Source organism: Phyllostomus hastatus, unplaced genomic scaffold (assembly GCF_019186645.2).
Source record: "Phyllostomus hastatus isolate PE091 unplaced genomic scaffold, TTU_PhHast_1.1 phas_scaffold_182, whole genome shotgun sequence".
Taxonomy (NCBI): Eukaryota; Metazoa; Chordata; class Mammalia; order Chiroptera; family Phyllostomidae; genus Phyllostomus; species Phyllostomus hastatus.
The window spans coordinates 31,623,621-31,636,137 of record NW_025334013.1 but is presented as its reverse complement, the minus strand read 5'-3'; the positions used below and the strand labels follow the sequence as shown (position 1 = coordinate 31,636,137).

Sequence of the window (12,517 nt, the reverse complement as noted above, 5' to 3'; positions counted from 1 at the left end):
CTGTGCAGACACCCTGGGGGAAGGGCATTAAAGGCTGAGCAGAAGAGATTGCCTGTCATCTTTTTCTTGAAATGCAGAAGGGGCTACGATTTCACAAGAACTTCTTGGTTGTACCCTTTTTCTGCAGTTACTGCCGATATATATACAGTCTCACAGCCTCTCTCTCTTGCTTATGCACAAGCATGCACACACACAAATGCAAGCAGACACAGGTTCTCATGTGTACATGTAGACGAATAAGCTCTAATCGCATGCACACACACATGTGCACACATACCCTGACATGAAGGGACCCTCATAAACCTTGAATCCATGCTGCCACCCATGGCAGAAACCCCCTTTTCATCTTCTGTTTGCACATCCCTGAGGAAAAAGTGCTCCCTCCAGGGGCCGCCCATCCCACTGGAGAACAGCTCTGCCTTTAGACCCAGGTGCACCTTCCTGTCCTGACCCTTTGGCCCTGGCTTACTTGCTATTTCCCACAGACCCCACCCCCTACCCCAGGCTGCCCTGAAACCCTCAGGTCACCCCTGCCCCTGACCATCCTGCCACACATGCTTGGGTGAGGCCCACGCAGCCCAGAGTAGATGGAACCCTTCCCCACCCTTCTCCTCTGCTCCTGTGACCGCTCCAGAGTGACACACCAGCCGCAGGTTGGTAAAGGCCGTGGAGAGAGCTCTGAAGCTGATGCAGGAGTGGCCAATCACTTGTCAGGCCTGCCTCCCTTCCCCATGGGCCACAGTGCTGGACAGGCAGGCAGCAAGCAGGCCTTGACACACCGACTGCTCGCCCACTGCAGGCATCTCTGGGAATGAACCTGGACCAGAAGCTGTGTTGCCAGACTCTCTTTTATTAGCCAAGTAGGACAAAGAATAGGTCACAATGTCACAGGAAGTCAGGCGGACGGACCGATACACGGGACAGAGTGTCATGCTGCACTACGCAGGAGGCGGGGCAGGGGAGGGGGGGAATCTGAGTCTTGTTTTCTCAACTAACAGAATAAATAAATACAGTACACAGTGTTTTTGCCACAGGCTGGTACAACCTCTAAGCACAAATGGTCACAAAACAGCTGGTTTGGAAAGCAGTCTGTACAGCCTGCAGGCCATGGAGTTGGGGGGTGGGCCCAGGCCCCTCTGGGCCATGTTCTGGGGAAGTGAGGAGGCAGGGAAATGGAGACCTCAAATAGAAGGGAGGGGTGAGGAATGAGGCTTTCCTGAAAGGGAGTTCAGAGCTAGAGCCTCAGGGTGACCCAGCTGACTGGGGAGAGGCTTCAGCTTCAGTCCCAGAGGGTGGTGGACAGCTGGCCACCCCAAGCCCATACCATCTGATCCTCTAGGAGGCACTTGGTGGTCTCTCCTCTTGCTCTCCAGCTGCTTTCAGTAACTGAGGCTGGTCCCCTAGACTAGGTGGAGATCTGCCAGGGCTCAGGGAACACATACACTTCCCTGCCTTCTCTGGGCTGATGGAATTGGGTCCATTGAATGAGGCAGTGTTAACAAAGATCTGAAGGAAGCTGGGTGGAACCTTAGGTGGGCCTGGCTCTAGCCATGACAGAACACGACTCTGGGATGGACTTGCCCCTTAGGAGGTCAGGGGAGGCTGCCTGGAGGAGGTGATGTTTAGAGTAATTGGATTCCAAGACCCAGTGACAGTCATTTGCATTTAGAGAAAAGCAAAAAGCTTCTGTCCCCATGACCAGTCCAGATGAGATTTTGTTAGGTTCAGAAACAGACCCTCCTGGAGCTGATTGCAGAAGATGAACCAAAAAATTCCTTCTATCTCCTCGAGTCTGTTACCCTCCAGTCCTGCCCGCACCCCTCCCCCCACCTCCTACTCTGCTGTTCCTGTGGCTCTTGGATTCACCTTTGAAATCCCAGAGCCCAGATCCTGCTTGTCTGATCCCTATTCAGAAGCTCTCACCTGCTGTGGAGGTAAGGGCTTTAGCTTGGATTCAAGGCCCTGAGCCCCACCTCTCATGAAGCCAGCCGCACCTTCCCTGCAGTCTACTTAGTCTCCCTCCATTGCTTTGTTCAAACAGCTTTCCTCGCCAAGGCTACCATCCCCCCCCCCACTTTTTCCCCCATTCAAAGCCTTCTCCATGTGCCTCAGCCAGACCCCCAAGGATGATGAGCATCAAGAGTTCTGCAGACCAAGCCTACTGAGACACCGGTAGATGCCCGCCTCCTCCTTCCACCGGGAGAAGAATCAACCCTTAGGATCTCAGATGAAACTTCTCTAAGCTGGGTGTGGAAGGTTCCATGGTGAACCTCCCACAGAGGGAATCTGTGCAATCCAGCCCCCAACCCTGCCCTGAGCCCTGAGCCATGTGAAGGCATGGAAATGGGGTGACCACAGAGGCCAGCGCTGCAACTCAAGAAAAGCAGGATCAGATCCAGACTGTCTCAACTTAAAAGGACCCATAATGCTTACTGGGAAACTGAGGCCCAGAAACTGTGGTGGTACCTGTGGAGAGTCTTGCGCATGCAACGCCCATTGCTCCACAGCAAAGCAACAGTAATTTTCTAATCCATGCTCTGTGCTTTTGAGAGCCATTTTGTGGTTGTTGTGAGTTTAGCTAAAAACTTCTGAGCACAGACATGCAGAGAATCACAGCTGGACAGGACAGCAACAGGCCATCTAAGCCAGATGAGGACATGGGCCCAGAGAGGCTATGGGTTGGCTCAAGGTCACTCTGCTTTGAAAGGGAGTTTTTTGACCTGGGTTCCCAGTCATAAACAGGAACACATCAAGGACTAGCTGAACAGGAACCCTTCCGTCAACAGTCAGCTCTGGGAGCAGATGCCAACAGACACCTGAGACTCCGCACTGCTGTGTGGTTTGCACTCATTGTGATCAGGAGCTAGAGTCCAGCCTTCCTTCCTGGCTCAGACGCACACCTGCAATGGACACTGACTGCTGAACCAGGAGGCCAGGGTGGGGCAGAGCAGTACCACCTCTCTCTGAGAGCACCCCTCCCCCCTTCACCTCCTTCCAACTAGGGGAGTCTCATCAGGGAGGTCTAGAGCCTCATGGGCAATCCTGAATGAGCAGGGGCTGCAGGCCTCTGTCCTGGACATCCCCACCTGCCCCAGCCTGATTCCTGCCTCCACTCCCCTCTTCTTCAATCTTAGAGGCGGGGCCTCAAAGCTGAGGAAAGAGAATGTGACTCATCCCTTCTAGATGCCAGGCCCAGGGGAGGGTGGGTGTGGGGACCAGTGACACCTCCTATCTGCAGCTCCAGTGGCTGCAGCATCTCCAGCTAGGGCCTGACCACCTCTGCTGAGGGTGGAGAGGAGCAGCTGCCCAGAGAGGGTGGCCATTTGGGAGGCTGGGCAGCGGGGAGGAGACAGGCAGGCAGAGAAGGAGCAGGAGAAGCAACATTACTAAAACTGAAAAGCCACAACCCCAAGCAAAACAGCTTGGGAATCCATGACACCAACACAGCCAGCATCAAAGAAAGAGGGGGTGAGGATAGGAGCTATGGGGAAAGACCCAGAATGCAGAAGACAGAAGCTGAAGGGAGAGGCCATGGGAAACAGGACAGAGGCAGAGAGAGGAGGCCAGGGAAGAAGGAGAGAGAGAGAAAGAGAAGGAAAAGCCAGAGTGAGATTCGGAGCCATAGGAGGAGGCAAGGGCAGCAGAGGACAAGAGACGGAGTGGGCAGGGGGCCTGGGGCAGGCAAGTGCCTGAAAATATAGTTTTATATATTTATATTTATATCTCACATTCCGCACACCAACTTACTAGGGGGAGGAAGGGATAGGAGGGAGGGAAGGAAGGAAGGAGGCGACGCTGAGGTGGGGATCTAGCGAGTGAGAGTCTCTCACTCCCCCAGCCTCTTGCCTCCTTGGGATCCAAGCAGGGCCATGCAGAGAGTGCAGGTGTGGGTTTCGCCTACGCTAGGACTCTGGGGGAGGGGAGCAGGGAGCTGGATTCCAGGCCCAGGATCCCTGGATCCCTGGGCTCATTGAGTTAACTCCTTGAGAGCCATCTGAGGATAACCATGGGACTGGGAGGCAGGCACCCAAGACCCCTGGCTGGGCTGGAGGCCAGCAGTCAGTTGGGCAGCGTATCGAGTCCCAGGGAGGCTGCATGCTGCTTGGCCCGAAGCCGCAGGTTCTCGATGCTCGTGGTTTTACTGTTCAGGGCAGCTGAGGCAGGTGCCAGGGCTGCTGGGGGTGCGGGCAGCAGTGGGGACCCCCACACGCCCTGATGGGCAGCCGCAGCTGCTGACAGGGACTGGTAGTATGACTGGCAGTGCAGTGAGCCCAGGGGGGCCATGTTGACACCCAGGTAGGGCACAGCAGCAGCAGCAGCCGCAGCAGCAGCAGGGGCTGGGCCCCCTACTTCAAAGGATGAGTAGTGTACCAGGTTGTTGGTGGCCGCCATGTGCTGGCGGAATTGCTCCTGAAGACGGAAGAGGCTCAGTGGGGATGAGGAGTAGGAGTGGGAAGGGCCCAGGAGGCTGCCCCCAGGAGCTGCAGGAGCCAGGGCCAAGCTGCCTGGGGAATCTGGAAGCAGAGAACCAAGAACAAGGGCATTGGTCTGCCAGCAGGGGATCCCTAGCCTTCCCAACCCCTTGCCACTGATGACAGAAACAGGCTTTGGCTGAAACCATACTTACCCTTGTCAGCCAGGGTGCCCCCTGAAGCATCCCTCAGAATCCTGGGAAGGAGACACCCAGGCTTCCTGTGGGAGCCTCAGGGACCCTGCAAAAGCCCCCATGTGTGACTTCTTTGGCAGAGTCCTTTTCTTTTCAAGGGCCATCACCTCCCCTCCCCTCTCCTGTCCTGTGGCTCCCATCCCCCTCTAGCTCTCAGCTCACAGCCCCATTCTTCCCTGTCTGGGCTCAGGGTTTGGGGTTTGGGTCTGAGATAGCCTCCTGCCAGAGCTCTGCTCCTTCAAAAACCACGGCTCCAACTGTCAGCTGCCTGTGGGAATCTCTGTTAACAATATGGTATATTCACCCAGTATGCACAGGCACCTCTATGCAAGCTGTTAAAATACCAGAATATTTGCAGGGTGGTTGGTAAATAGCTTTAGCCCTGAGTAGTCTCCCCCTTCCACCCAGCCCCTCCCCCAGAACACCCAAGACCTTCCCAGGATTCAGCAACTAAAGTGTGACCACCTGGCAAAAACCTGTTATGGTCAAGTTCTTTCAAATGGGTCACACCCAAGCACCTTGTGTTAAAGCCTGACCCACCTCTTATACCCAGGCCCCTGCTGGCTGCACCCAGCTGTTCTCCCTGGGATGGGCCCCCTGCCACTCACAGCACCTGTCCAGCCTCACCTGCCTTGGGGCTGCCCCTCTTGCAGCCCAGCCCCTTGCTGTCAGCCCCAGGGCTCTTCTCAGCTTTGGGATCCTCAGCCCCTGCCTGGGGATCCTCCTCCCGGTCTGGCTGGTCCTCCGGGGCTGACTCACTGGCCGACTGCTCAGACAGGCTCAGGTGCATCTCAGCAGGAGGGTCACCGCTGGGCAGGCTGGGGGCCTGATCGGTCTCCAGCTGGCTGTCTGGGGTTGGGGCCTCGATCTTGTCTTCACCATGGGAGCCCTCAGCCTCCTTCTGCTTCTGGAGCTGTTCTTTCTGCAGGCTGCGCTGCTTCTTCCGGAACTTGGCCCTGCGGTTCTTGAACCACACCTGGGGACAGGGAGAGGAGCAGTAGGAGTGGAAAGGAGAGAAGGGCAGTTGTGGAGCCGGGTGCCATGGGAGGAGATGGGCATCATAGCCTCAGCCCTGGCCCTCTAGGAAACTCCCCTGCTGTCACTGAAGGTGTCCATGGGGACGGCAGTTACACTTTGGCACTGAGGGCCGAAATGCTGCTTCCTAAACACTGGGAAGCCAGACTGATGGCAGGTGCTTGTCTGCAAGGTCTAGTTAGAGGAGGGGGGCCCTACCTGCACCCGAGCCTCGGGCAGGTTGGTGCACATGGCCAGTCTCTCGCGCATCACCACATCCGGGTAGTGAGTCTTCTGGAAGGTCTTTTCCAGGGCCTCGAGCTGCTGAGCAGTGAATGCCGTGCGGCTGCGACGCTGTTTACGGTGCTGGGAGCCATAACGGGCCTCTAAGATGATGTCTTGAAATGTACAGCCGTTGGAGGGCAAGGAGAGGGGGCCCATTTAATTATGGGAAATAGTATTTAAATCTTACCCTGCTCTGTGGACACCTGGGCTCCTGCCAGAGCTGGCCCCTGGCCCCTTCCCCTTGGGCTGGGTTGTCGAGATTGTACCACCCCATCATTCACTACCAGGTCCACAGAGGCCTAACTCATCTCCAGGAACAGATGGCAGGAGTGTGATTGGGTTCTTTCTTATTTGGTTTGGGTGTGGGCGGGCACTGCCTTAAGATCCTTTAAGTCCTGGGATACTTTGGGTATACCGTTCATGATACTAATAATCTATAAGTCCACATCAAGAAGGTTCTAATGTCCTATGACCCTCAGTCTGGATACCAACCGAATACTGGCCCCTGACCAGGAGAAGCCAGGCTGTGAGCTGGGGCTTTTCTGTGAGGTCTAGTTGGGAGGTGTCTGCTGAGTAGACAGTGCTCCCTGGCACTTGATTCTATCTCCTCTGCGTGTGAATCTCATCATCCCGGTCGGCCGGAGGTGAGGGAGAAAGAGGCAGGTGGGTGTCCTGGAAATCTCAGACTTTGGGCTGCTCCTTCTTCAGTTTAAAAAGGAAGCCCACACCCCTCATAAACCGACACTAATACCAGCCTGGACTGAGCCCCTGAGCTCATGCTGATCACCCTGGGGCACAGGAGGGAGTGGGGACCCCTCAGTAAGCCAAGCCCTGGATGGCTCCAGGGACTACAAGGGGTAGGCAGTTGCAGCCTGGGACGCCAGGCAAAGCCTCCTGCTGGAAGGCAAGTCTCCATACAAAGTCCCATCTAGAATTCATGTCCCTTCTGCTTAAGAATTAGTGATCTGGCCCAGTCGGGTGGCTTAGGTGGTTAGAGCATTGTCTCAATATGCCAAGGTTGCAGGTTGGATCCTGGTCAGGGCACAGACAAGAATCAACCAAAATGCATAAACAAGTAGGACAATAGATTAATTTCTCTCTTTCTCTCTTTCTCAAATCAATAAATAAAAATTTTTAAAAAGAATTAGAGAATTGGGGGGAGTGCTGGATCCTCCAGTTCCCCAGTGCCCCCTCCCCCAGCGGAGGAGAAAATTAGAGAATTTTCTGGGTCCTGGAACACAGTCAGGCTGGGCAGGGGGAACTCACCCCAAACCAGAGAAGCATCATAGCCAGGACAGAACTGCACGCATACTCCCACATGGGAAGCTAAGCCCCCACACCTATCTGCAGAAGGTGACCAGGGGCACAGTTTTATCCAGTGAGCCTGGCAGGGTGTAAAAGAGTGGGAGTGGCTGCCCCACCCTCCCTTCCAAGCCCGTACCTCTACCCAGGCAGGGTCCTCATAGTACCCCCTCCTCGACCTTTTAAGACCTGCTCCATGACCTCCAGGAAGCCCTCCCTGACTACACCAGCTGATCATTCTGCTCTGAACAGCCCTGCCATTTGATCCTGGCCACATTCCTCCTGCCATGACCTCTCATGAGCTACTGGGCATCTATCTGGTCTCCTAAGTGGTGACCAAAAATCCTCTGAGGATTGCCTGGCACAGGATTGGGCCCACATGTGGTCAACAGATCCTGGAAGTTTGGCCTAGGACAGGAGGGAGGGCTGACATTACCTCCCAGTAAATTACACTCCTCACCCATGCCATCCAACCCTTCTCATGCCCACTGAGAGGCTGTCAGGACAGAGCGGTGACCAGTTTAACCAGGAGTCAGGGTTGAGGGGACCAGCCTAGAGCTCCTTCATGGGCACTTACCTTGGGACTTGCATGATAATGACTCTGAGCACCCACCAGTCTCCGCCAACTATTCTGCCTGAGTTCTCTGATATACCTTCCCAAACACCCTGTGGGGGGTCCCTGCCATTGCCCCCTGTTTATACAGGGGGAAACTGAGGCTATAGAAAGAGGTGACTGGGCAGACCCTGCAACGACTGCAAGTCTGTGATTTCAAAGTTCATGTTTCTAGCTATAATATTATGTTCTAAACTCCCCCACCGCCCCACCCCTGCCTAAATTTAACCTCTCTGGGCCTTCGTTTCCTTGTCCATAAAATGGAGATAATAACCTCTCCTTATTGGGATGAACGGTTTGATGCGGAAAGAGACAGCTGCGCACAGCGCCCGGCACAGCAGTGTGTGAAACATGAGAGCCCTCATTATTCACATGACTCCCTGCGCCTGACATATCCTGCCCTGGGCATGCCAGCTACTTCCTAGCTGTAAAATCGGGGCTAGTCCCTTACCCTCCTACCTAAATCTCTTCATCTCTGAGAGAAGCTAGTGTACCCATCCCAGGGTTGTTAAGGGAATCTGAAGGTCTGGGGCTGCTCCGGTGCCCAGCATAGTGCGGGCAACAAGGGGTGCTCTAGATGTCCACACCTAGAATTTGAATTGACATCCCCCTGTGTTGCTAAGTGACCTGGATCTTCTGGTACCTCCCAGAGAAAACTTTCCCAGTGCTCGCTCCCTCCCTCCTATCTCTGTGTTCCAGAGCCTCCACCCTCAACCTTCCTAGTCCTGTCCCCAAGGTCCCATCCCCACAGCCCTTACCAGCCAGGCGCTCAGCCAGCGTCAGTGCATGCACCGATGGCCGGTAGTCGGGGGCGTGCTGGGCTTGCTGGGCCGCCTGCTGGTGCAGGTTGTACATGGCACTGAGTGAGTTCATGGCGTGCAGCGAGTAGCCGTTCACCCCGTAGTGCTGCATCTCGGCATGCGCCTGCAGATGGAAAAAGGGAAAGGTGACATAAGGCAGGGGGGCACACACTACTCTGGGGAGACGCTACCCTCAGCCCAGACCTTGGATGCCTACTTCTCCCCTAAGAGCTTCCGCCTCCCCGTCAGAAAGTGGTCTGTCTTGCTCACAGCTAATAGTGTGAGGGTTCCTGCACTTAATTCTTCAACAACCACTCATTCGTTGATTCCCTCAGCAGGGCTTGTGCAGGGTTTAATGCTCTGGGCTTAGAGTCAGACTGCCTAGGCTGGAATCTCACTTAAGTCACTTAACTTCTCTGACCCTCACTTCCTCCCTCTGCAAAATGGGACAAATAATGGCACTTATCTCACGGGGTTGTTGCAAGGGTTAAGAGAAGCCTTTGCAATAGGGCCTGGCACACAGCAGGTGCTCAGAAATGTGATCCATTGTGATTCATCAATCCACTTGCTGTTTTATATGGTCACCTCCCCATTTACCCACCCAGGCACTTACTCATTTGAATAGTCGTTGATTCGTTCAACAAACATCCATTGAGACCCACATGTGGCCAAGCCCAGAGCTGGCCTGGGGACGCTGAGGCATCTGCTCTGATGGGATAGTGTATTAAAACCCTACTATGTTGCACAGACATAACAACACTACTGTAATCATCGTTACACACTCACCACAATTACACCCCCCTGTTCTCACTGTGTTCCCACAGAGCAAGCACAGCAAGAACAATGACCCCACTAACAGATGAGTCTACTGAGGCCTAAAGAAAGAGCAGGGATGCATCAAGACAGCCAATCCATAATCTGCCTCACCCCACATTGCTTCAGCCTTGTTCTTTCATGGCCAGTTCATCAGAGAACACATCCCTCCCACTGAGATGGTTCAGATCAGCATGAGGCCGCCAAGCTCCCATCAGCCCCAAGTCTCCTCCAGACCCTCACAGGCCGAGTCTGAGCACCCACCCTGTCTCGGCCTGAGATGTCATTTTTGGAATACGGTCCAATGTCCACAGGCTCCCAAAGACACAAAGGTGTTTCCTGTTCCCTGGGTATGGTGGGAAAAGCAAAAGTGGAGGCAATGGCAGGTCCATTTGGTGAGAAGAAGAATATACCCAGGTATCTTAGCTCCCTACACTCACTGAAATAGGCACAGGCTACCCAGAAGCAAACATCTGCAGTGCCTGTACAGGTACACATGCAGAGACACACACATGTTTCATGCACAAACACACACACACAGATGTTCTTGGCAAGACATTCACAGAAGCAGTCATACTCACACACAAACTCAATTTGTTGAAGTCACAAATTCAACGTCATTATTCTCACAGGCCCAGGCACAGATGTTCTTACATATATCTATCCATGCAGCAGATGCATATACACACAAACATTACACACACATTCACATACTACACATATTCATTCAACAAATATTTACTGAGCACCCACCTACTAAGTACCAAACAAAGCTCCTGCCTTCATGGAATTTACATTGCAAGGGAGGAGGGCTATATAACAATAAATAAATCTATGAAATAATGTCAGACAGGAATAGTGCTCTGAAGAAAAAGAAGGCAGAGGAGGAGAATAACAAAAAGAAAAGGTGAGATTATTTTAGAGCAATGTGGTCAGGAAAGGACTCTCTGATATTTGGAGTGAGCCATGAGCAGCTCTGGGGAAAAGGCTTTCCAGGCAGGAGCAACAGGGACAAAGGCCCTGGGCCACAAACAGCTCTGTCAGTGTGGGGAACAGCAAGGAAACCAGGGGAGCTGGAGCAGAGCAGGAGAGGGAGCTAGTGGTGGAGAGAGGCTGCAGGGAGAGAAGGGGTCAGATCCTGGAGAGCTCGTGGCCCATTGTAAGGACATTAAACTTTGTCCTGAGTGTGATGGAAGCTCCTGGAAAGTCTTAAATAGGGAATAACATGATCCAATTTGTTTTAGGAGCTCACTGTGGCTGCTGTATGGAAAACAGACTACAGAGGTTCAAGAAGAAAAGCAAAGAGACCAAATCCCTGCCCAAGTCCAGACCAGTGACCCACGGAGGCACCCACGGTGATGGTGGTGGAAGTGGTGAGAAGTGGTCAGATTCACAACATATTTTCAAGGCAGAATTGACATGATTGCTGGTAGGTTAGTTATAAGACATGAGGGAACCCTGCCTGGTGTGGCTCAGTGGATTAAGTGCCAGCCTGCAAGCCACAAGGTCATAGGTTCAATTCCTAGCCAGGGCACATGCCTGTGTTGCAAGCCAGGTCCCCGTTTAGGGGCACTTGAGAGGCAACCAATCAATGTATCTCTTGCACATCAATGTTTCTCTCCTTCACTTTCTTCCTCCCTTCCACTCTCTCTAAAACTAAATAAAAATAAAAATCTTAAAAAAATAAAAAAAGATGTGAGGGAAAGAGGGTGGGGGAGAAAGCATGACTCAAGGTTTCGTCCTGAGCTACTGAGTGAAGATGGGTCATTTCCTGAATCAGGACTATTGAGGGAGAAGCAGATCTGGAAGGGCAAAATGGAAATCAGAGTTTTGAGGGGTTATGGTAAGCGTGAAATATGGATCCAACTTCCAGGTAGGAATGTTGAATTGGCAGTTGGACATTTGAGTCAGGAACTGAGAGATAGATTTACAGATTTCTGAGTCAACATTCACATAACAGCTACCCAAACATTTACTTACAGAAGCCCCCTCCACACACCATACATATGACCCCCAGAGGCAGGGATCTAAGAGCAGAGAATGATAGACATGGCAATGCAAGGTGTTTAAACATTGTATAAGAGAACATGCCATAAACAATAAACCTGGGGAAATATTTACCCTACAAATGACATAGCAAGATTGATTTTAAAATAACATAAATAAAAATAAAAGAGACTATAGTATATAAAGAGCTCTTATATAGAAAAGCATGATCATCTTAAATAAAAAATGGGTAAGTAAATGAAGAGACAACTTATTATACAAGAAACACAAATAGCTACCTGACATACCACAAAAAGCACAGCCTTACTTGTAACCAAAGAAATAAATATTAAAATAAGATGTTTTTCACCAATCAGATTAGCAAATATGGAGAAAAATTATTACCCTGCATTATCCAGGGGAGTGGGAAGTGGTCCTTCCCCTACCTTGCTGATGAAAGAGCTCTTTAGTTCCTGCATCAAAAGCCTTTAGAGAGAGCATCTTTTGATTCAACAATTCCATTTCCAGAAACTCCTCCTTCATGTTTGCAGAGATACGTATCCAGGAATATTATCACAGCTCTGCTTATGATGGCAAGCCATCGGAAACCTCACCATCCACTGAGAGAGGATCAGTTCAGTGGACGCGGAGAGTCGCGCCAACAATGGAATCCAGTGCCACAGTGTAAAACAGCGATGTGTGTCTGTGTGTGCCGATGTTCACGATATATAGTTGTGTGGAAGAAATAGGTAACAGTGTGCATGATGTGATCCCATTTTTGTAATATATGTATAAAAATGCATAGGGGAAAAAAGTCTGGAAGGCTATATCCTGAAATGTTAACGGAGGTTATCTCAGGGAAAAAGCAGATAGGATTACAGGTGATTTTCACATTTATATTCTTTCTTTTCTTTTCTTTTCTTTTCTTTTTTGAGAGTGATGAGGAGGAGGGTTATCCACGTGTTTCAATTTACATGGGGATAGAGCCAGGTTCCAAAACACATCACAAGCTCCAGGTGGGGAAGAGGGAACAGGGTT

At 52.1% G+C, this 12,517-nt stretch overlaps 1 protein-coding gene across 2 annotated transcripts; it reads right to left on the bottom strand.

Annotated features, from left to right (window-relative positions):
- Nucleotides 1–4,059: 4,059 nt before the first annotated feature.
- DMBX1 (diencephalon/mesencephalon homeobox 1) lies at nt 4,060–11,534 on the bottom strand. 2 transcript variants are annotated; one of them, XM_045859782.1, is made up of 5 exons: nt 11,474–11,534; nt 8,641–8,804; nt 5,900–6,095; nt 5,294–5,642; nt 4,060–4,514 (listed from the first exon to the last, which is right to left on the bottom strand). In XM_045859782.1, exons 2-5 carry the CDS (start codon nt 8,790–8,792, stop codon nt 4,060–4,062), a joined length of 1,152 nt encoding a protein of 383 aa, XP_045715738.1. In that variant the 5' UTR covers nt 8,793–8,804; nt 11,474–11,534. The 2 variants fall into 2 exon arrangements, with proteins under 2 accessions (XP_045715738.1, XP_045715740.1); XM_045859784.1 differs by lacking the exon at nt 11,474–11,534 and having other exon boundaries at nt 5,900–6,078; nt 8,639–8,801.
- Nucleotides 11,535–12,517: the final 983 nt, after the last annotated feature.